At 36.6% G+C, this 25,796-nt stretch overlaps 1 protein-coding gene across 2 annotated transcripts in view; it reads left to right on the top strand.

The window, feature by feature from the left end:
• CLTC (clathrin heavy chain) overlaps nt 1-25,796 on the top strand; it is a 76,112-nt gene that overhangs the window by 14,116 nt on the left and 36,200 nt on the right. For both annotated transcript variants that reach the window (XM_075195292.1, XM_075195293.1), the window contains exons 2-14: nt 927-1,134; nt 11,069-11,337; nt 12,051-12,212; nt 13,791-13,904; nt 14,685-14,858; nt 15,569-15,766; nt 16,369-16,569; nt 17,168-17,320; nt 18,165-18,287; nt 18,644-18,781; nt 18,937-19,101; nt 24,052-24,232; nt 25,174-25,337. In XM_075195292.1, coding sequence (XP_075051393.1) covers nt 927-1,134; nt 11,069-11,337; nt 12,051-12,212; nt 13,791-13,904; nt 14,685-14,858; nt 15,569-15,766; nt 16,369-16,569; nt 17,168-17,320; nt 18,165-18,287; nt 18,644-18,781; nt 18,937-19,101; nt 24,052-24,232; nt 25,174-25,337 — 2,250 coding nt within the window. The remainder of the gene's footprint in view (nt 1-926; nt 1,135-11,068; nt 11,338-12,050; nt 12,213-13,790; nt 13,905-14,684; nt 14,859-15,568; nt 15,767-16,368; nt 16,570-17,167; nt 17,321-18,164; nt 18,288-18,643; nt 18,782-18,936; nt 19,102-24,051; nt 24,233-25,173; nt 25,338-25,796) is intronic.

Genomic DNA, 25,796 nt, shown 5'->3' on the forward strand with positions numbered 1-25,796 from the left:
TTCTTCACAACTATTGAACCTCTCTTCTTGAACACTCACCTGTGTTAACAAGAGAATCACTGACCTGATGTCAGCTGGTCCTTTTTGTGGCTGGACTGAAATGCAGTGGCAATGTTGTTTTTGGGATAAAGTTCATTCTCCTAGCAAAGAGGGACTTTGATATTAATTGCAATTCATATGATCACTTATCATGACATTCTAAAGTATATGCAAATTGACATCATAAAAACTGAGGCAGCAGACTTTCTGAAAAATAATTTGTCATTCTCAAAACTTTTGTCCATGACTGTAGTAGCGGGTAAAGTACTATTGTTGGTAAAGGAGGTGGTTCAATACAGGTGAATCCCATGAGGTTTGGAAGATTTTAGAGCAGCAGATTAGAGTGTCGGGGCTTTTTTTATTCTTCTCACAGCCTTATAAATTACAAATTGTATTCAAAATTCTGTAAAATTCCAGAAACATGTGACCCATTTGTGTCTGTTGCAATCTGGTATGCTGCAGGCTTATAGTTGCGCATTTTCACTGATAAGAGATGATGTAAATGAATGAAAAATAATGTTGAACAGACACACCCTTTCATTTAATGTCAAACAAGTGCTGGAGGCACATGTGCATATGGTCGTTTGTAGTTAATGAAATAATGCTATGTATATGCAGCTATAAAAGCCTTCAGCTTTTAATTTTTATTTTTTATATACTATTCACATAATATGATCGAGAGATCTCTATGGAAAAGTTTGGATGAAATTTTTGTTGATTTCAGGCTTTACATGACAAATGCCTGCAATTCCAGTAAGGACGTGTAGACTCTCGTATATATGAATTTGGGTTCTCCTGTCCTTCATACTTCTAAACGAAACAGTCTAGTGGTATAAACCAGCACATGGCTTGTAATGTTAATATATGTATTTTTATTTTATTTTCAGCTTCAAAACCTGGGTATTAACCCAGCTAACATCGGCTTCAGTACCCTTACTATGGAGTCTGACAAGTTCATCTGCATCCGGGAGAAAGTTGGAGAGCAAGCCCAGGTGGTGATCATTGACCTGAATGACCCCACCAATCCTATCCGTAGGCCAATTTCAGCCGATAATGCAATCATGAATCCAGCCAGTAAAGTCATAGCATTAAAAGGTATTTTTCTCATTATGACTTTCAGCTCTAGATTTGAAAAACCAGACTACTGATGTGACTGAATATTGCAAATAATTTAGCCCTTTCAGTCCCTGAAAATAGAAAAGAAAATGCTTATAGTACAGTCTTTCTTATATTTGATTATTTCCATTGCTTTATTTATTTTTGATTTTTTTAGTTCTTATAGTTTAAACTTTAGAAGCATACTTTAACCCTGTCAATAGAGCTGTGTTTTAGTAGCATTCTACCTATGTAAGAATACAGCAGAGTGTATCATGCTTCCTTAAGCTTTGCCTTAAAGTATAAAAGTACAGTCCAAGTTATTGCTGGCTGCTTTTATTCGACTGTGTTTCTTTCTGTGTATGTTCTTCACAGGAAGAATGTATTATGTGCTGGCCATTTAGGTGAAATATTTTGAATAGAGATCAAAGAAACATAAATTCAGCTTTAGTTTCTCATAGAAACAATTGTTATAAAATTGTTTATTGTCTAGCCTTGCTTTTCGAATATTATTGGAGTACTTAGTATTAGTCACATGCGGTTCAACATATGCCAGTGGTGAGTTACGCTGTGCTCACTGGAAGTAGTGCTTGTCCTATTGTCAGTTGTTTACCATGACAAACACAATTACAATATGGTACTTATCATACACTGTTTGGACGAATGCAGTAAGCTGTGATGCTTCAGGCACTTGTTGAAACTGTGATGTCCATTATTTTTACAGTTTTCACCGATGAGGGCAGTTTTAATGTTGCCACTGAGTGCATTCCCTAAATCAGTGCCAGGCTATTTGCATTTCATCAGGAGCATATTTAATAATGTTACTTATGTTCCTTTTTTGTTAATACTATATATATTGTGATAAATGCTTATGGAGCTGATTTTGCTCCATTTTTATGAAAATCACTACTATCAGTCCTTTGACACAGCAGGTAACTCCATTCCCCTTTTGGTAATCCATACGATTTGAGATGTTTCAACACCAAAGACTGTACAAATATACTCCTAAATTAGGAGAAACAAAATTATAAAATATTGTATTCATTGTTAGATTTTCAATTGCAGTGTTTTGTTTTTGTTTTTTTTTCTTTCTGGCAGTGATTGAATTTTGATCTTTAATGTTGCATTACTCTTTTGTTGTTTGTCACATTTTTAATGCTTCTTGTGTGTATGCAGATGGTGAGTTACTTCAAATTAGATTATATAAGTCATTCTCCTGTTCATATAAAAAGCTCAATACAAGCTTGTGTTTCTGTATTGTCATTTCTATGTTTTATACCGCTCAACAAAAGAAGGTGTGGAAAACATTTGTTCCTTACTGAACTGATGTGGGTGTAATTTCCCTACCTGTCAGTGTAAAGTGATGTCCTCATCTGACTGGTTTTAAATTTCCACTTCCGTTTCTTGAGTTGGTCAAAAATAGGAACATTTAAAATGGAGGACAGATGTGTTGAAAGCTTTAATTTGTATAGACGTCATTAACTTTGAAAAACTTGGCATAAGAACTGCTTTCAGTTCTGCATGTAAAGACTAGCATAATTTGGAAAACAAAATCAGAAACATTTAGGCTTTCTATTAGCAGGACTATGGCTTTTACAATGTCTAATTCTCAATGTGTTCCCTTATTGTGCTTTACATACTTCCCTTATGTGCTTTACATATTGTTTGGGATATAACCATAAATAATATGGCTATTATTCAAACACATCCCCTCTACTTTAACTAAGGCAAATAAATATATAAACACTTCAATTTTAAAGAAACTGATATAATGTTGGCAGTAAAGTTTGATGGATCACCTGCTACTTCCCTTTTGTCAGTGTGTTAGATGATAAATGCTAGACTAGTTAAACAATGTATCCGTTATTCTTTTGGTTCCTTAAGGGCTCACACACAGTCTGAGAAAACACCTGTTAAAAGCATAGACAAACTTAAAATCTGTCCTTTCTTTTAACAGAGAATTTAAATAGTGTTCTCAAAGCTTCCCTGCAGCTTAGTGTACTATGTACTTAATGATTGCTCCCATCATACTCTGTATCGCACAGAGCATTACCGCTTCTGAACGCTGCAGGCAAAGTGGAAATAGAAACTTAAACGCTTGTCAGAAAGTAGATGTTTTCATTTCAATTTGCTTCCATAATGGATTACCAGCTCTAAGGTGCATTTACTACGCTTTAAGAACGCACAATAAATGCCTGTGTGTACAAGTCCTAAAGGCCTGAAAACCTTTCTTTGCTCAATTGTCTATAATAGAGAATAAATATGCTAGATATATAGTTTCTTATTGGCTTTCTCTTTGTACATTATATGAGCAAACTCTTGAAGGGTTTTGTTTCTCTATACCTGCTCCATTAATTTCAGTTCATTTGGGTCTGACCATGTATTATGTTCAAAGTACACCTCACATAACATGGGACCCTGCACTCCTTTTCTAGGCCATGTTCTTGTGGTTTTGTGAAAGATTTATCACTTAAGAGTGACAGGTGGTGTTTATGAAGAGATAAGGGAGTATTGCGTCAAAATAGTCCCTGTAGGCAATAAAAACTTTACAAACTAGCAGTATGGTAGCTACACATGATGCAGTATCAGGCAATTGACTGATATGACAGCACATGACCACAGAAAAACCACAGTGCCAGATAATCTGATTTGAAATTGATCAGATTATTTTTGAGCATGTTGGACGATAACAGTTATCTGACTGTATATGTGGACATTATCCACCCATATTAAAATGTCTCCGTTACACTGGAAGTGTTATTACCGTTCAACCAGTGGTGTGTTGCCAAATTGTGCATCGCTCCTGTTGCTTATGTATGCAGTAATTAGTCACTATTTGGTGATCAGGTCTAAAGATCTGTGCAGTTTGGCTCGTCAAATGTTAGATGAGGAGGTCCAGTGGCTGCTTCTGCCAGATTAGCAGACTTAATTTTAATATTTAGTAAGTATTTAAAATATTGTAGGTTTTAACATGCAATGTCTCCTTAACTGTGACAATTCTGTTAATTTAAGGGAATAAGTGACTTAGTAGAAGTGCACAAGGGTTCCAATTCTGGTTAGAGTTGAAAATATTTTTCTATTACCTTTAGAGAGTTAGAACTATTTTCCTGTATTCAGCGCACGATTGTATTTGTTTTGTGATGACCCTATAGTCATGTAATTAGCTGTGCAGTTCAGTCACAAGATTCACATACTGTTCTCTAAAAGCATGTTACTGAAGGCAATTTGTCACCCCAAAAAATAAATTGTATAGAGATATATATAAAAAACAAAAGTATAAGAAATATCCACATAAATTATATTACCCTCTTTCCTGTCGGAAAGGAAATAAAGACCAGTGAAACAAAGGAACCTAATTGAAATATCTTTTTATTGTTCTAAGGTATACATTCACAATAAAAAGAATCACTTCTCCCTAAATGAGCTTTCTTCACCCTTGCCAGATGATTTTAAATGGTCCTGTCCCACAAAATTTATTTTTTCAAGGAACTTCCTTGATCTACCCATTCCCTCCCATCAAATGGTGCAAATGTTTGTACCCCTGCAGGTGCAGACATCTAGCCCTGCAAATCCATATGCTTAACCATAAGAACAGGTGCATTGCTCTAAAGTAGGCATGTGATGTCACAGTATACCATTTGCATTATGGGATTGCACTTTTGCATGTTTGTAAATGGCTCTTAATGTTTTTTGTACACTACCTTCTTTTTATTTATTTTTCTGGTGGTTTGAAATATCTGTTTTGGTAATTCTGTATTCTTGTTAAGTGTCTTAGAAAACAACTAAAATGTAAACTCTTTTTTTCTTAACAATGAACTTGTGTGTTCTTGCTTTTGTAAGTCGTGTAAGTGCTGCTGAACCAACCTTTTACTTGGATTCACTTTTGAAGTCTCTACCCAGGTGTTTTTCACCGATTGTGAGTCCTGTTGCTCCCTTCTGCCTACAATACATATTCCGTTTCCAATCTTGTGAATTGATAGCATCACCTTTTGATCCTCTGAATTACAAGCAACTTTATAACCATGGAAGATCCCCTTGATGCAGTTGCTTATGCCTAAGAATTTGCCACTGTTATATTGTTTGAGGAACTGAAACAAACGCACAATTAAGGGTGTATTCAATTAACGGATGAACATCGCGGCTGTACATTTTTGTATGTTAATGTGATACAATAACATTGTAGATTTACCTGCGATGTTGTGGCAACACAGAGTGCCTTTTGGTCCGTTCTGGAGGTACTTCACGCTTAATTGAATATGCACCTTATATTAATAAAGGAAATATACAAATTGCTTCAATTATAGAGACATGGTCTGCCCCCATATGTCTTTTGTCCCTGAAATATGTAGAACACACATTAATTCAGGCTCAATCTGAATGTTCCACCTCAACCACCATAAAGAATTCCAAACCAACTTTTTGATGAATAAATGCAACTTCAGCCTTATACCTCTTGTAATTGAGATTACGGGAAGACTAGTTCATATATGTTTATTACTACATTTAAGGTCCATCCGGAGTGGACAGACAGCTGTGACTAAATGGCTCAAGTGTTCCCAAACAAAACATCCAGGAATCCCAGTTAACTGTACAGGTCTCTGAGAAAAAGAACTTCTAAACATTGTTCCCTTGACTCTTTTAGAGTATCTTCATCTATTTTGGAGTTTGCAATAAGATTTTACACCAAATGCTGCTTGACCTTTTTTAAAATCAATGATTCACAAATCAAGCACCCCATCCTTTTCCCAATACACCTTCAGTGTAATTTGGCCTTATTTTCCATATAAGTGATCATGTTCTTTAAGGCGATTTTACATTATCTTATGAAGCACTCTTGTCCCTTCAATGTCCAATGGTATGTTTCATATTTACCTAGGCTAGTAAAGCTGAAGGTTTTGTACAAGGACACCAATGCAGTTGTTTGTTTGAAACTTGAAGCACCAATAACCGCATATTTACTGATCCTGAGGCTGAAGTGCTTATGTAATGAGATCAGTTTTATGATAGAGGAGCTAAGCGACAATTTGTCATGCAATGCTGAAATAATCATTTTGAGCAGTACCATTGCAATACAGGACTACAGTAATGAAGTTCACTGACTGTTATTTGACATTAATGGTACAGGAGGATTTAATAAGTCAAGTAATATCTAACTAGCTAAAGTGCCTAAGAATCCCTCAATCCACTTGGTAGACTGATCACTGCAAGATGCTCCTTTTCTGCTAGCAAACTTTTATTCATGTAGCCTCTTTAAAAACCAAATTTCATCTTGCTTTGAGCTTATCCCTTTCAAATGTGTTTTTTTTTTTTTTTTTTTTTTAATTTTGTGGTGATTTCTGTCATAGTAGGCATCCTAAAATGATTTGGCTAGGAGTGCTTCATTTTAAACAAATCCTCTTTTGTAAATTGATGTAACAGCGTAGTAGGATTAGTTTATGCTGTATAGGCAGCATATACGGTGGTTTGGCCTTGCTATGCAACTTTGGGGAATTTAGTTACTCAAGGATACCCTTCTAGAGAACCATTTTAGACTGTCTAGACATTATTAGTTAATCTTAACCATATTCTTTTATAATCCTTATGCAACCACTATTTACAGTTTAAATACAATCTGATTGTTTAGTCAAAATAGTTTTTCCCAGGCTGTAGATTACACCCACTTCAGCCTAAATCAGACTTGAGGTATGTTTTCAGATAAACATGGCTTTTGTTTTAAACTTAGTACAAAATATCACAATGTTTTATTAGTGTATTTGCATTTCTAACCCCAATATACATATAAACATACCTCAGTAGTTTCACTTTTTATTTTCTTTTAGAATGCAATTGGTGTATGTAAACTAAATAGCCTAGTGTTGCTAATGTATTAGTAGTCTTAGGGGGCAAGTCAATTAAAAGCAAATTTTCCGTTGTCCCCTTGCTTGATGTTCTGCAGACTTCACGTGAGTTTTCTTTTTACAATACGTTCATGTGAAATGCAATTGTAAAGCATGTGTCACATGTTCAACTGTGTCCTGTGCAAAGCACATGGATGGTATGAATTTGAGGTCTGAAAAAAATCTCATCCGTAAATGTTTGTTGACTTCTTAATAGCAAGTTCGCATGTCACCTGGGTTTGTACTGCAGCAAACACCATCCACAATAGTATTGTTTCTTTTATAAATAAAAATATATATTTAATAAATTAATATGATTGTACATTTATAAGGTGTCACAAAAATCTGCGGTGTAGTGTTGAAGCTCAGAATATCCTAAGAATAATCAGCAGACAACGTGTATGCTTTTTTTTTTTTTTTTGCACTACTTTATGTGTTGGCCAACACGACTAAAACACGCAGGAGAGCATGCAATCAAATCAGGTGGAGGAGATGTATGATAATGCTATAGAGGAGCTTGCTAGGAGTGGACATGAGCAATTTGCTTTATAAATAAAGTAGCAGATGGTATTTGTAAGGTTACGCAGGGATATTGAAAGTGTGTTTTACTATTACAAAGTGGTCAAGTGAAAGGGATGTATTTCATATCTGAATTAAAATGCAGTATGACACAGGTCACTTTTGACTCCACATTAAATTTCTTTTTGTAACTTAAATGATAATACTTTACAGCAGGCTGCGCCCAAACCACTTAACTGTTTGAAGAGAGACTACTTAAACATAAAATGAAAATTGAGCAATGAACATACAAGCAAGTCAACACAAAACCATCAAATTTGCGTCATACGGCTACTTTTGATGGAATCAAAAAGCAATATACATATATAGCATAAATTATTATACCCCATTTGTAAACCGCAGTCTGTTTCATCTACTAACCACACTAACATGCCTACCCCACATCAAAAAAGACTTATGTTTTAGTGAATTGGCGTAAGCCATATGTTCTTTATTTTAGTCTCTAAAAACATTTTTACTTTTAAGGAGGGGTTTTGATGATCTGTACTATATTCTGACCTTTCCCGTTTACAATTATTTTCAAATTGTATCACCACCTCTTGGAGGAAAAATGAGCAAACATATTTTCACTCATGGAATTGAATAGCTAATTAAGTTTTTCTCATGCGACCATGGAAAAATATTGTGCAAGGATACAACAGAAAGTTTGTTTCTAAATGAATTGCCCCTTTAGAGTGCTGGGTACCTGAAATTGATTTTGTAAGCAAAGTTGGGGTAAATCAATATGTTCATTCACCATTTAAGGACACTGAAGTGGGAGAAACGAGGCTAATATACTAAAATGATCACATTAACTCTCTTTGGATGATGGTATTACAGTATGCATAAATTGTAACACTTTCCTTTAAGGGGTATTTAAATCGTATGCTCAAACATAAATTGTGCTGTAATACAGGCATGGTTCATTAACATAGACATTTTATTTTTCATATTTAACTGTTTGACAAATCTGTATCGACATTTAGGTATCTATGTGTATGAATAGATACATCCTTATAAAATGACTGCAATCTTTTTAATTCCTTTTGAAGCAGTCTCTGTGGAGAATGCTCCAGCACACTGTAAGTATACAATGTAGATTCTTTAGATGTGCAATGCTGACTCTTGTGTGAGGTACCCTGAAAATGCTCATTATCTGTGAGCAGCTAACAAAATGGAACCTGGGGAGGTTTGTGCTATTCCAGGTACTGAGATGGGAGGGGAATTTAAAATGATCCGCATAGCCTTTATTTGCACCTCTACTTGTTCTCATGCTTTGTCTGTTATAAATGCTAAATTTACATGATCTTTCTCTTCTAATGTGCCTGTTCAATTTCAGCAAATGGATGTGTGACTTTCTAATTTTAGCCCTTTATAATAGGTTAAATTTATAAAAATGGCAAGGCTTTATTTTATTCATCAAAATGAGTATTGAAGCCTGATTTGCTTTGACAAATCTTGGCCTTGACAAGATGTGCTATGTATATAAACGAGGAGTGTGAGAGACACCATAAACTTCAAGGTTTCCAGTTGGACAGCTCTGTTGTATTGTATAAATACAGCATGTTTTGTAGAAATTTGTATGTCAGGCCTGCATATATTTTATACAAAAGATAAGAACCAACTTTGTAATAAAAACTTGAGCCAAAACAGGCATTTTAAGGAGTGTAGTTGTATGCACACTGACTGGTGTCTGCGTTATGTCTAAGAATGACAAGCAAACCATTGACTGGGGATATCTTATAGTATATGGCCTATGCCCAATATGTTATATAATGTAGCTAGTACCCCCACAAAATGTTTACACCAGCCTATAACTTTTCCTTTTTGGTCTGTGTCTCTACAAAACTACACACCAGCTTGTCTTGACTACACCAGCTTATGCACCCAAAAAATATTTACATTCCGCCCATAGCACGTTCAATACACCACCTTGATTTCCACAGCAAAAATATTACGCTAAACCATGAGCTGAATACCTTACCACTCCCCACAGTCCAATGCAGGTACTAGAAACCATTATAATTGGTTTAGACTTGCTGAATGCTATTTTTGCTGCAGCCATAGCTACTCTATAGTGATGTGACTGGTGTATCCGGCAACAGTAGCTTTGGCTGAAATAATCGTAATATCACTCAGTGATGCTGTGTGTGAGAGCTAAATGGAAATAGGGCTATCATCCAGAGCATGTATACATTGCAGCGAAAGGTTGTCTCTGGTAGCCATATTGAATGAATATTGTGCCCGGACGACTGGAAAAATCCACCCTGTTCTTTGCGCTTGCACTGGATTTATTCAGCCATGTTTTGAGTACAGCATTTTACCACAGTCACATTTGCTAACTACTGACCCAGACGAATTGGACTTTTCTAATTGTATGAATATATAACATTACATGAAGCCAATTGGCTACCGAAGCTGCACCATAGAAGTAGTATTTTTGTGCTGGCTTGACTGCTTAATTTTTCTGATAATATTTGTATTTCTGACTTTCAGCATAGCTATAGTAAGCTCTGTTTTAGTCCAGATAATATAATATATACATTAACTTTGGACACTGCTTGTAAATACACATTTAACCAATTTCTTTGCTCATTGTTTACATCCTCCAAAGTTTCCTGATAAAAGTAATAGAAGCATAGGGGGAAAAAAAGAAAATTTCTTCAAATGGTTTTTTGTTTTATTACTTTTTGCCTTTCCTTTTTTTTCTTTTTCTTTCTTTACTTTGGACTACTATACCAAAAATAACTAAATTGTGTTTTTAAATGATTCCAGTCATTCTCCTCACTGTCCATAGCATCCCCTATCTTATTAAATTTGCTTAGCAGTGCTGCTCAAATTACTGTAGGAGAAAACGCTCAGTCGTCATGTCCGTGCTTTATGGCATTATTTCAGAACAGTAGCAAATTCCTTTTTGTTTTTCAGGTTTACAGGATTTTTTTCTATAACTGGTTTGACTTACCAACCCTATAATTGTAATTGGTTTCATGAAAAGATGTATTGGTATAATCATTTTCGTCAAATACAATTTAACAGTACATTACTTGCTTTAATAAATTTAATTTTGAAACCATTTACCTATTTCCTAAGGCCACTTGAGTTAAATTAAACATTACGTTGTATTCTTCTAAAGTTGTGGCTGGTGATCCACAGAGTGATGAGCCATGCTTATATTGCTTGCATGGGGTGAAAACTGTGTTGCCCATACTTCTCTTTAAATTGGTTGACACTTGTTAAACCAATTTTTTTTCGCTCACCTCTCAAAGCTTCAAAACCTTCACAGTAGAGGTATTTGTGTTTTGAAAATCTTCTGGTGATCATTTTTTACTTTGAATTCTTGTTGCTTTTTGTTAAATGCTTTCCATTTTATGAAATGCAGCCATCGTATGCATGATGGGAATGTACATGCTATTTCTTACAGCGGCCTCAGTGTCAAGCCAGAAAATGGTTTGTATTACCAAATTAATGTGAAATATCAAGTAACTTTAATTGCTTTGCAGCTGGGAAAACCCTCCAGATCTTTAACATTGAAATGAAAAGTAAAATGAAGGCTCATACCATGACAGATGAGGTCACCTTTTGGAAGTGGATCTCTTTGAACACTGTTGCTCTAGTAACTGACAATGCTGTGTATCATTGGAGCATGGAGGGAGAATCTCAGCCTGTAAAGATGTTTGACCGGCATTCCAGCTTGGCAGGGTGCCAGATTATTAATTACCGAACGGATGCAAAACAGAAGTGGCTGCTTCTAACCGGAATATCTGCTCAGGTAAGATGTGAGCGGAAACATAATTGCCCTCTGTTTTTTTTTTGTTTGTTTGTTTCTATACAAGCAATATGTTGTCGTCATTGCCTGTATTGGAATTGTCACATGTATATATCTGCACAAAAAAAGGGGGGGGGATTTGCCTGGAACAGCCTGACAATTCTGATTTACATGAAAGCAGTCTTTCTTCACATGCCTTTCTGTTAGGATGACTCATCCTCTGATACAGGGAGGGATGTGGGTGTTGAAACATCCACACTTGTGAGATAGTAGTTACAAAATGTGATCCATTTTCCGATTTGAAGAAAGAATTTATGGCTGTCAAACACTAAATACAAACTGCAAAAAAAACTCAAACATATTTAAATGTCAGAATTATTCCAAAATATAGTGCATTTTGCTTCATTAAACATACATTTATGGCACAGACCTTTTTCTAGATTTTAAAGTGAGCTGGAATGTACACAGGTCCCTTTGATTCCTCATCAGTTTTACACTTTACTGTGAAAATCTGTTCCCATTTGCCTGGATTATGGATTTAAACCAAATCAGTATCTTTATTCCAGTGTTTCTGTGCTCTGACAACAAAGTCTACATTTTCATTACATTCATACCCATATAATGCTGTAAACCTCAGCTTAGTTTGATATCCTTCTATTATGTATTTTATGGCATGGTTTAATTTGACCCCATGTTGAATTGCAATGTTTCCTCAGCAAAATCGTGTTGTTGGAGCGATGCAGCTTTACTCTGTTGACAGGAAAGTGTCTCAGCCTATTGAGGGTCATGCAGCTAGCTTTGCTCAATTCAAAATGGAGGGAAATGCTGAAGAATCAACCCTGTTCTGTTTTGCAGTAAGAGGCCAAGCAGGTGGTAAGGTAAGCTTAATTCAGTAGTTGCAATTGTTTTTGTCTTCGATGCTGGTTGTATAAAGGTTAAAAAACAAAAAACAAAAAAAAACAAAGACAAGATTTCTGAGTACAGGTTTATCATTCCAAGCTGCACACAGATTTGTCTTGTTAGCCTGTAATTACTGACCACTCATACTGCTCACCACACTACTGACTGTCAACTGTGTACAGCTGTAGTGCCCCCAGTTGTAGGGGAGTAGTCATTGCAATTTACAGGCACCTTCACAGACACCTGGAACCTCTTTCTTCTGGAAGGTGTCTAGCTGCTGCAGAACCTCTATGCTGGCGATAATGGGTTGTTCCTCTTGACCGCTTATTTTGAATCCGTACTGCCAGGTAGCAGGCACTGCATTGACTGACTGGATAAAGGCCAGCCATGGGATTTATTTAGAGGATTGGCTCTGTAGGTCCCAGTAATTCAGTAGGTATAGACATCTTGCAGTAATGAGTATGATCTTTAGGAGAGTAGTGTTTATTGCTCAAATATAACTCTTAAAACATTTTTGTTTTTTTGCACACATGTTGGCAGTGGGTAATCTTGCCTCCTATCCACATTTAACAATTCCGGTTTGAATTTTTCCCCCCTAATGTCCACGCACTGCCAGTGTGAGTAGGGTCTTAGCCCCCACCCCATCCTTGTGGAACCAAGCGTGAGCTGGGAGCTTTATCTTTACATCTCCTGCCCTAAGTATCTTCCAGGAGACCTGCTCCGTGGTCTAGAACCTTTTCCCACCCATAGTAATGATACTTCTGCAGGGCTCACAGTTCCACTTTACATGACATGAAGTAAGGATTATGGCATCCGCTTCTAATTGGTAGCAGAGCCTATTAGAAATCAATGGCATATAATGGCAAATAACATGATAGTTTAGTTCAAGGCTAGTAATTTGTCGCCCTCCACCCACTCTGTAGTCTGGGTTTAATTCAGGAAGTCTGATTTTTATTTTATTTTTGTCAATTTTAGTGTGCAGGACACATAGCCATCACGTGATAAAATTACCTAGAAGTATAATTCTGTATAATCATTGGACACCTTTTTTATATGCAAATTAAGGGTTGCATAGTAGTGTTAAAGCAGCATAATTTGTATTATATGGTACTTATCAGGATCTTATACATATATATTCTTACAGATTCTACATTTTGTGTGTATGTGTGTGTGTATATATGTATATGTGTGTGTGTATATGTATATATGTATATGTGTGTGTGTATATATATATATATATATGTGTGTGTGTATATATATATATATATATATATATATATATATATATATATATATATATATATATATATATATATATCTCTGTGTGTGTGTGTATGTATATATGTATGTATGTATGTATATGTATGTCTCTGGAGCGTTAGGAATGGAAATTAATATATAAAGATCCTTCCCATCTAGATTAATACCAATATGTATTTATGTGATATGTATACATGTGTGTGCATATATTTGTGTTACGTTTATTCCGGAATTGCTTCAATGCTGGTTGCTGGAGCAGCTTAGTTCTTTTATTAAACATGTGTCATGCCTTCCAGTTGCATATCATAGAAGTTGGAACTCCACCCACCGGGAACCAACCTTTTCCAAAAAAAGCTGTTGATGTTTTCTTTCCACCTGAAGCCCAGAATGACTTTCCTGTAGCAATGCAGGTATGTTTTTTTTTTTGCACAACTTGTAGTTAAAATGTTATAATGTAGATGATCGTTCAGCATAAATGTTTTTTTCATACTAATTGGAATGAAAGTAAAGAATAAAGCTGATTTGTCAATTGCACAATAAAATATCTCACCAGCTTACTCTGCTTGAACTTCCTGAGCATGTAACATGAAATAAATATAGTGTAGTATGTGAAAGAGAACACAATCAAACTCAAGTGAATAGTCCTCAAACTAATGTGGAGACAGATATAACACACTGCATAGTGTTTTAAATATGACTAACCAGCCACATATAAATATAAGGTGGATTATAGAGCAACACTATGAAAACAAATTTTGTTCCAGATGTCCCCTTAAGTGAATGTGTTTTCTTGATTTGAAAAGGAAGCAGGCATATACATATTTGTTGAAGATATATTAAATACTACACTGATCCTGGCCAATCATCAAGAATTTATCCTAGAGAGAAACGAAAAAGGATTATATTGTGCATTATCTCACTTTTTATTGACAAGCAAGCTTTTCAAGTAGACAAAAACATTTGGCAAAAAGGTTGTTGTTGTTTGAGTAGTGGTTGAATACATTTGGTCACTCTCCAATGACAACTTTGTCGCGGCCACTCAAATCCTAGTATCGGCCAAAATGGTAGATATGTAAATTAGTTTATTCCAGCGTAATAAGTTGGCTCCAAATTTTAGGGAAATTAGCAAATTTAGGAGTTTGGTAATTGTTGTCCATATATACTAATCATACCTTTTCACATCTTTATAGATCAGTGGAAAACATGATGTTGTTTTCTTGATTACAAAGTATGGGTACATTCACCTCTATGATCTTGAAACTGGTACCTGCATCTATATGAACAGGATTAGTGGAGAAACCATATTTGTCACCGCTCCTCATGAAGCCACAGCAGGAATTATTGGAGTGAACAGAAAGGGACAGGTAAAATGAATGGATTCGCTCATGTGTTAAGTATCCTTAAGACAGTAGAATACATTTTTAAAAGGTCTGCATCATGGACATGCCTCCCACCCACGTAATTTAAGCCTAGCAAAGTGTGCGTTTCATTTTGTGTGTGTTTTTTGGTAGAGAGCTCAAAATCTCCTTATTTTTGATTTGATAAGTGCTGGGTCATTTGAGTCCACGTTTTCTAGCAGAAAAGCTTGTGCCCTACTTCTTTCTGATTTCCTGAAACTTAGCCTCTTGCTAGCTCACTTGATATAACACCATGTCCAGCCCCTAACACAATCATTGTATCTTTCTTTTTGTCTATTAAACCATCAGATTTTGATTTGGCTGACAGCAACGACCAGCAGTAATGTTTTGATTTGCAAACGGGCAAGGCTTGTTAGTGGGTTTTTTGTTTCATAATAAGTATTTCCTCTGATTTATTTGTGTTATTGAGTCCTGCTTTGTTTTACTTTTCTTATACATTTATTCGGGCTCTGGTGCCGATTTATGTATTTATTTGGTTTTATTGGTATTTTTGGAAGGCTGAATGCCTCCTTTAGCTGCTGCTTGTAGTTACTTCTGCAGTGCATTCTTGCTGTTTAAGACTGTGGGCAGATTAGACGTCCAGAGTATATTTCTAATGACTAGATTTCTGTAATGTCAGCAATGGGATTTATTTATTTCTATGTCTTCCTTTTCAGGTTCTTTCTGTTTGTGTAGAAGAAGAAAATATAATACCATATATCACAAATGTTCTGCAGAACCCTGATCTAGCTCTGCGCATGGCTGTCCGCAATAATCTTGCAGGAGCTGAGGAACTGTTTGCTCGCAAATTTAATGCTCTTTTCGCACAGGGCAATTATTCTGAAGCAGCTAAGGTGGCTGCAAACGCACCAAAGGTAAGATGTAGTTGAATGCGATTTAGAAAAATGAAGGCAGCAAATGAACTCAAAATAGCTTACAAACATCACATACTATAAATAAATGATGATGATGATACTTGTGGTGCAGTATGTATTTTCCTGTAAACTTGTATGTAAATGAAGTATCACCTTCCTTATTGCCTTGATGTTGGGAGCATGAGTTTCATTCAGACCAAGATTCCATCTGTGTGGAATTTATATGTTCACACTGATTTTGGAATGTGGGAGGAAACCCATTCAAACACACACTTGTAAATTAATTGGCTTCTGACTAAAATGGACCGTAGTCTGTGTGTGGGGGTAGGGAATTTAAACTGTAAGCTCCAATGGGGCAGGGATTGATGTGAATGATAAATGTCTATACAGCCCTGTTTAATTTGATGGTACTATATAAACAGTAATTTAATTATTAATTTTCCCTTGGATCTGGTGGTAGTTGCTAGATTCTGATTTTAATTTTGGCAGGCTATTTATTATGTTTGTGATAGGTTGATCACTTATTAATATGTAAAAGTAACATTGATGTGCTGCCCTGTTTCTGTGTTTGCAGTACTTGACAGTGTATCCATTTATTCTAGGGAATTCTTCGTACACCAGACACAATCCGTCGCTTTCAAAGTGTTCCTGCGCAGCCAGGTCAGACCTCACCACTGCTGCAATACTTTGGCATTTTGTTAGATCAGGGTCAACTGAATAAGTACGAGTCTCTGGAATTATGCAGGCCTGTACTTCAACAGGGTCGCAAGCAGCTTTTAGAGAAATGGCTCAAGGAAGATAAGGTATGTCAGAAATGTTTTCGTATTTTCCAGTTGTATGTTTATCTGTACTGTGCTTAACTTTTTGTCTGTTGGACAGAATATTCCAAAAAGAAAAAAAACGCAACCATACGTTAACACGCATCTTTATAGTTTAGTGAATAAGGTAGATAACCATAGATGTGCACTGTAATACTTTTTTCTTTTTATCAGGGCTGCTAGACGGTATAATTGGCATACAACTTTTTTTTCTGGTTTATCAATGAGATAAAGACAAAAGAACCTATTTTACAGCTAAATTGTGCTTTGCTGTACATCTGGTCTTGTCTCCCAATTAAGGAAGGTCTCCTGGCCTTTATATCCCTCTAAAATTATAAAATTGGGAAAATCAGAGGCTGAAACCAGAAAAAAAGGCCATGTTCTATTCTTCCTGCAGTGCAAAATATTGTACGCAATTCAAAGCGGACCTTCTCTCATCTCTAACTTTACACAGATCCAGTTCTCTATCCATAATTAAAATATACATAGGAAAGTGTTGATTTCTTAATGGTCTGCAATAGCTAGGACAATGGAAAGAGGTACAGTATATTAACTATTGGCTTGTTTTTCTTTTCACTAACAGCTTGAATGTTCTGAAGAACTGGGAGATCTTGTGAAGTCTGTAGACCCTACATTAGCTTTGAGTGTTTACTTGAGGGCTAATGTTCCCAACAAGGTTATTCAGTGTTTTGCAGAGACTGGACAGGTTCAGAAGATTGTATTGTATGCTAAGAAGGTGAGTTACATACTGTGGTCGGTTTGGTTACTGCTGTTAAAAACATAAAAGAAACAAAAATAGTTGTTGGTAAAGTCTCTGATACATGTAGGAAGATGTGAAGTTGTGTAGTTTTCATAAAGTTCTGAAACACATTAAGCTATTTCCACCTTTTCTCCTACTTTAAGTCATTTTTGTTTGCTTTATTCGTTAATCACTATTTCACCTGCCTTTTCTTTTTCTTTTCTCCTCAGTGGAACAAATCTGTTCTATTTTGCTTCTTAGTTAAGTTGCCTAATTTTGTAGTGTTTACTCTCTCCAAGACTGTTCAGAATTCTGTTGATTAATGGTAGCTGCTCTAAAATCCTACACAACAGGTTTCAGCTTGCCTGGGTAATCCCTACTTGATTTCTCAGAAACATGCTCTGTAAAATTGCCCTTTATACTAATGCATTTATATCCATGTTGTTTGTAGGAAAGGCCAACTGTTACCAATTTGAATTGGTCAAATCACAAAAAAAGTTGAGCAGTATCCAAATAATTGAATATACGTTTACAGGGACTGACCCAGTCTGTCTGCAGATTACCAAGTAAATGATTCAGAGCTAGGGGATTGTTGCTGCCAGAGAAAGGAACGAAACAAACAGTATTTTTAGTGACAGAACATATATATTGAAGTGCCTTTGAGAGGCATGTCTGCTAGCTGTGCACTATTCACATGGTAGGTAAGGTTCACTGCATCCAGCCTGATCGACATATTAATGTAATGAGTTGTGCTTTCTTTGTGTATCTGTAGTAATCGCTCCTAATGTATGCAGATCCACCATCTTCTTTGAGGTATGAGTTTGCTGTGTGTTCTCTACAGGTTGGTTACACCCCTGACTGGATTTTTCTGCTGAGGAATGTCATGAGAATTAACCCAGACCAAGGTCAGCAGTTTGCTCAAATGTTGGTCCAGGATGAGGAACCACTTGCTGATATAACACAGGTAAAACAGAATATTTAGCATGCTTTATTTATTAAAGTTTCATGCATTTGTGTTTAGTTTTTTTTAATATATGCATTTTAACACCAGAGCCCTAATTGCTCTTTAATATATTAACTTAGGAAGTTAACTAAAGAGACACAGATATTTGAGTAGTTCTGTGTTTAAGGAAGCTGACTGTATAAAAAGGACATTGCTGGAAACGGTTGTTGAAAACGTTATAATTTTCCTTGTTGCCACACCAAAATACCCCAAAATTAAATTGTAGGGGAACTATCTGAAAAATCTATATATACAGTGCAGCACTGAAATGCATGTCTCCAATTTTATTTCTTAAAATTGTTTTCCTCTTTCTTCAGATCGTAGATGTATTTATGGAATACAACCTTATCCAGCAGTGCACTGCCTTTTTACTGGATGCTCTGAAGAACAACCGTCCTAGTGAAGGGCCCTTGCAAACCCGTCTACTTGAGATGAACCTAATGCATGCACCTCAGGTAAGTCTGTCTTCAGAGTAAATGATACCTAATTTTTATATACAGTTTTTTTATTTGTATTGGTCAGAGTAAACATTTTAGAACTATTGTCTGGTACGTGTCCTTACAAATTATTTTATAGTTTTTATATGCCTTTTTATTCTCTTCTCCTTTAGGTTGCAGATGCTATCTTGGGCAATCAGATGTTTACACACTATGACCGTGCGCACATTGCCCAGCTTTGTGAGAAGGCCGGTCTGCTTCAGAGAGCTCTAGAACACTTCACTGATCTTTATGATATCAAACGAGCAGTTGTCCACACTCATCTTCTCAATCCGGAGGTAAAACTTTCATCTATCACAAAACATTGAAATTACTTTATTTATGATACTTAAAGTCCAGGAGAGAAATGATTTTAAATAAATAATAAAAAAAAAGATGGCTATTAACTGGATGTAAAGTGTTTGTCACGTAGTTTCTCCACCCTTATTAAATCTTACATTTTAATTTTTAACTTAAAAAATATCTCTTGAGACACTAAGCATTGGGTTTTGTGGCTCACCAAGCCTAAATCATTAGCCCAGTCTATTACAAAGCTTACTCTGCTTGCAACACATTCCAGTGTGATGACCAAAGATGTCATTCCTGCCGTCTACCTCCTCACAACATCCGGTAAGCAGCCTCTTCTGGTGGAGGATTCAAGCTAGAGATTTTCAGCCCCCTTCCTACACAGGGGAGCTGCCTTAGGCTCAAAATCTGTACAAGTTAGTTTAGAGGCTAAATAATGGTTTTCATATCCTTGGAGAAGATTCTAAAATCCACCTCTACAGTCATGGCAAAAGGTTTAGAGCATGACACAAATATTATTTTTCAGGAAGTCTGCTGCCTTTTATGATAGCAATTTGCATATGCTCCAGAATGTTATGAAGAGTGATCAGATGAATTGCAATTATTTTCAAATTCCCTGTTTGCCACGACAATGAACTTTATCCCAAAAAACATTTCCACTGCATTTTAGCCCTGACACAAAAGGATATCCGGTTAGTGATTCTCTCGTTAACACAGGTGAGTTTTGATGAGGACAAGGCTGGAGATCACTCTGTCATTCTGGTTGAGTTAGAATAACAGACTGGAAGCTTTAAAAGCAGGGTGGTACACCATCCATGCAGAGCTTGCTCAAGAATGGCAGCAGACAGGTGTGAGTGCATCTGTACGCACAGTGAGATTAAGACTTTTGGAGGATGGCCTGGTGTCAAGAAGGCCAGCAAAGAAGCCACTTCTCTCCAGGAAAAACATCAGGGACTGATTGGTATTCTGCAGCAGGTACAGGGATTGGACTGCTGAGGTCTGCAGTAAAGTCATTTTCTCTGATGAATCCCCGTTCAGATTGTTTGGAGCATCTGGAAAAACGCTATTCCAGAAAAGGAAATGTGAGCTCTACTGTCAGTCCTGTGTCATGCCAACAGTAAAGCATCCTGAGACCAATCATGTGGGTGGTTGCTTTTCAGCTAAGTGAGTTGGCTCACTCACAAGTTTACCTTGTGAATAAATAAAGAATGGTACCAAAACATCCTCAAAGAGCAACTTCTCTCAACCATCCAAGAACAGTTTGGTGATGAACAATGCCTTTTCCAGAATGATGGAGCACCTTGCCAAAAGTCATAACTAAGTGGCTCGGGGGATCAAAACATTGAAATTTTGGGTCCATGGTCAGGAAACTCCCCAGACCTTAAGCCCATTGAGAACTTGTGGTCAATCCTCAAGAAGCCGGTGGACAAACGAAAATCCACAAATTCTGACAAACTCAAAGCATTGATTAGGTAAGAATGGGCAGCCATTAGTCAGTATGTGGGCCAGAAGTTGATTGACTGCCAGAGCGAATTGCAGAGGTTTTCAAAAAGGGTCAACACTGCAAATATTCACTCTTTGCATAAACTTAATGCTATTGTCAATAAAAGCCTTTGACACTTATGAAATGATTGTAACTTCAGTATACCATAGCAACATCTGGCAAAAAGGTCTAAAACACTGAAGCAGCAAATTTTGTGAAAAACAATACTTGTATCATTCCCAAAACTTTTGGCCATGACTGTACAGCTAGGCCCTTCGAGCACCAGAGCCCTGCTGTGTTCCAATCCTAGGGGGTTTAGACTCTAAGTTTTCCTCTCAGGATGAAGGTAAAGTCGCGGATACTTTGACTCCTCTAGAAGGCAGTGTGTGAAGGTCTTATTGCGTGCTGTACTGATGGTACTTTGCATTTCGAACAGTGAGGAGCAGATTATTCCAGACTTATCATTTTGTTCTTGTTCCTCTTAAACAATCAATATAATTTACTTTTCTCTCCTCGACTTGAAGATTTACTTTGTGAGGCATGGACCAAACTTGACAAGAATTTGAAGATTTCATGCAGACTTTAGAGGCTTATCCTCTCCCTAGTGAAGATACTGAAAATTGGGAGGCGTTGTGCTCCCGTAGCGCACTTGTTAATGATGACATCTATTCTGATTATGAATGCTGCTTCTCTTAAAAATAGTACGGATAGGAAATGCAAAGCCAGTTTAAAGTCAATATACATTGCTGCTGGGGCTGTCTAAAACCCATATTGAAATGGCTTAGGTTAACAAGGCGGAAGAAAAGTGGTCTGAATTGCTTCCAATAGGCCTTCAGTCTGGCAATCCAAGGTCTGAGTTGACATTGGTTGACCACCTTCAGTAGATATCAGAGTATCTGGATGATGTGAATCTTGATGCATGATTCATTGGGGCTAGGATTTCAGCTTCAGAGGGCCATTGCTTATGAAGCAATATGTGGAGTCGAAGAGGACTTTTGAGTCCTTACCTTTTGCGGATAATGTTTTATTTGGTTCTGAACTGGATATAATTATTAGCCAGGCTATGGGGGAGAGTTCTTTTCTACTCGTTATTTTCCAGGTCAAAAGTTACCAGGTTTCGGTACTTTTGTTTCTCAGGTAAGGCTAGGGATCCTAATTCCATAGCATAATCAATCGGCTTTACTGGCCATCTGCTCAACCAGGAGCACATTTAGAGGGACCCAGTCTACTTCTCTTACAAGCCAATTGTTCAGTTCCACTTCAGATGCCTGGATGAAAGAAATCTTAGATTGGGGTTACATCATAAATCTCTTGAAGTCCCCACCCGGATGTTTTTTCACCAATGGTCTCCCCAGAGATTCAGTTTGTGAAAACTGTTGGAGCAGTCACCAAAGTTCATGGCAGTTATTCATGCTCCTGAGGTCCCAGGGGGTGATTGCCGTTCCTTACCTGACAACATGCTAATTGTGGTGATATACTAGACTTTGCTGTAGGCCCATGTCTGAGTGACTGCCCAGACTTTGAAGTCCCATAGGTGGATTATCGATCACCAAAAGTCCAACCTAATTCCTGCACCGTGAATGATTTTTCTAAGGCTGCTGTTCAACAGCAGACAACCAAAGGAATTCTTTACAGAAGATAAGATTCTATAATTACTGAGGCTAATAAGGTCTCTATTAGTTCATAGATGTGCATCTGTCCTGTTCTACATGAAGGTCTTGGGATAGATATTCTTGACCTTTTGAGGTGGTTCAGTTTGCATGGTTCCACTTGGGGGTTCAAGCTAATATCGAAATGGAACAATTCACACCATCACTTAGTAAGTTTATCATACTATCTCCAATGGTGCGTCATCCGCTCCTCTGGTGGCTTGAAATCAACAATCTCGATATTTGTCATCCCTTTGTCATTTGGGACTGGACAATCCTCTTTACTCTTGGGAAAAGTCAAATCTCCACATAAATGTACTATAAGCGAGTTTGGTGTTACACCCTCCACTCAGAGGACAGCCTCTCTTTACGAGGAAAGGCAGTAAAGATTGTCTGACAATTGGACAACGCCTTTGCGGAATATATATTAACCATCAGCTAGGTGCCAAGATCTCCATTGCAATGATGGAAACCAACAGTTTAATGTGTTGGGCGTACAAAATGTTCCCGCATTCTCAGCCATATTCATACAACGGGTGGAGAATTGGGGAGCAGGCATTCCCTACACCCCGGAAAATGGTCTCCTCATCTGGAAGTGTTTCAACAGATCATGAACAAAGTCTGGTCACCCACATGTCACATGATGGCATTTCTGTTGAAACACAAGGTATAGTATTACAACTCCAGAACAAGGGCCCCAAAAGCATTTTTGTTCCTTGGAATTTTCTTATAATTTACATGTAGCAATGCTTTCACATTTTCAAAATAAAAATAGAGTGTGTTTCTGTGATTCTGGTGCCAAGAATGTCATGGTACATGGACCGTCTCGTTAGGTCACAAGGCCCGTTGCGATATTTTCCTCCAAGACAGGACCTGTTAAGTCAGGAACCCTTTTGTCATCAAAACTTAGCTTGGCTGATTTAAATGGTGTATTTATTGAGGCCATGATCCATAAGGCAAAGTGCTTCTCTAAACCTGCAGTAGGCCATGCTTAAGACTAGAAAGTGGTTTTTGGCTAAAAATATCATAAGGTTTATTTCTCTTTGTGTGATGAGGAGTTTCCTACCACTTTTCAATTGGTCCAATTACCTTTATTTTTGCAGGTCAAACAATGATTAAAGACTTTAAGGTTCTTTAAAACTTCAGATTTCAAATGTTTTGTGTGTTGATATTGTACGGTTTATTGTATCCGCTTTCACCTGTTTCATTTCTGAATAACATGCAATTGCTTTCTGGGAAAGCTAAGATGTGCATGCAGACACAACATTTATACCGTAATATTTGTATCTTTTTAATCTTTGCATAAATACAAAGGCAAACATAATTAGAAATTACAGTTAGTGTTTTAAGCTAGTAAAATGTGAATAGTATAAATTGGCATAGATTTCCCTGTTGTGCTATTTCATAGGTTAACCTATACAGTATGGTTAATATTTGTCCCCCCATAAGTGCAATCCAGAATTGGAGGCATATATCTGATATTAAATATGTCTTGTAAGAAAATTCACGTCTAAATTTCTTCCTACATCACTGGAAGTTTCTTCAGAGTGTTACTGCAACACTGAATACAGCATTAGAGCATACTGATATAATTATTGTAGGTTATTGATTTTATATCGCACTCCACCAAGTGACTCAGTTGTTTTGACAAAGTTATTTCCTGAGACCAAGTTGCTGCACGTTAGCAGATGGTATGTAGTGAGAATGCTTTATACATAAGTAGTAAGGGTTGCTACTGCAAATTCCTTGGTGTTGCAGCAAATTCATTGAAATTAACAATTTTCTTTTCTCCCTGCTTTTCTTCTTTGCAGTGGCTTGTTAACTATTTTGGTTCTCTATCGGTTGAAGACTCTATTGAGTGCTTGCGTGCAATGCTCTCTGCAAACATCCGGCAAAACCTGCAGATATGTGTCCAAGTTGCCTCTAAATACCATGAGCAGCTTTCTACCCAGTCTCTGATTGAGCTCTTTGAATCTTTCAAGAGTTTTGAAGGTGTGTAGAAGAAAACTCAGATACATTAATGAATTTAGAAATAACTGATCTGCCCTTAGTAAATTGGCTTTATTGTACATAATTTGGGCAGATTAGAGCAGAGTGTAATTAATAGTGCTGATTTTATAAACTGGAATGTTGGTAGATAAGGTGTGTTTATTGTATGTACTACAAAAAGCAATTGGTATTAAACAGACAATACGTGATTGTTATATGTGCAATTTCAGACATTTTAATGTAGTGAAATCATGTAGTAATAGAAATCAAATGTTGTTCTTATTTACCTTTTACTGGATCAACAAGATAATGAGTTTATTTACATTAATTCATAGTAAAGCATATAAAGGAAAACATTTCCACATTAACTCTGTTAAAGGTTGTCTTATTTATTTTTGTTAACACATAGGACTTTTTAAGATGAACCAGATCTGTAAAAAAATAAATAAAAATCAACTCTTGTAGCCAGACAGGGAGAATCTCTTTTCAGTGGTTTCCAAAGTGTATTTGAGGGCCGCAGCCATTGGAAGCCTTCTGCCTACATGTGGTTTCAGTCCTCTGAGCTCTCCTTCTTAAAGCAGTTGATGTGTTTCAATGATCCACAGACAGATAAGGCTTCACAGGAACTATTACTTTCTATGTTTCCAAACATAGAATTGATTGTTACTTCAAGATATTGAGAGACCATATTTATCAGTATGTAAATTAAAGGTCCATTTCTTGGCAAGCAAAATTTAGATTTCTCACCATCTATTTGTAGTTTTGCTAAACCTTGTCTTTGATGTCCGTAGCTAGACTGACACCTGTAGGCTCTGAAAACATACTAGCGAAAATAATAAAGAGCAGCATCAGAGCAAACCAATAAATTGAAATGGCAGATCTAACCGAGTGTTTTTGCTGACGAAACAATGTTTTTGATGGCTTTTTTTGTTTTTGTTTTCCAGGACTTTTTTATTTCTTGGGCTCAATTGTTAACTTCAGCCAGGATCCTGATGTTCATTTCAAGTATATCCAGGCAGCCTGCAAAACTGGGCAGATAAAAGAGGTTGAGAGAATTTGTAGAGAAAGTAACTGCTATGATCCCGAGCGAGTGAAGAACTTTCTCAAGGTAAATGTGCATACAACGACTGATTCCTGAAGGTTCCTGTAATACTATTACATTCAGAGCCCGTGTCCGCAGTAAAACGCGGCTGTACCAAAGCTATCTTAAAAAGTGGAATTCCGTTGTCATTTATTAAAAATCTCCTACCATAGAGAAGTTAAGTGCAACACTAATTGGTAAACTACAGAAGAAAAGATTCTTTAAACCGGTTTCTATTTTAACTGTTAGTTTTAGTACTGTAAAGCATAACTTAATTTCATTTCTAATGTACATTGAGAGTGGACAGGAATTTAACATAGGTCTGTGGATGTTTAGCTATTTTTTAGGGTGATGTGTATGCAAGACATCTTTATCTATTTTGATGACATTTTTAATCTGCCCAAATGTCACTTTTAATATCCCATCATGAAAGAATGTCTTGTTCATTGTAATTATTAAAATTGTTCTTAATCTCTTTTTAGATTT

Source organism: Mixophyes fleayi, chromosome 2, assembly GCF_038048845.1.
Source record: "Mixophyes fleayi isolate aMixFle1 chromosome 2, aMixFle1.hap1, whole genome shotgun sequence".
In the NCBI taxonomy this organism is placed as follows: domain Eukaryota; kingdom Metazoa; phylum Chordata; class Amphibia; order Anura; family Limnodynastidae; genus Mixophyes; species Mixophyes fleayi.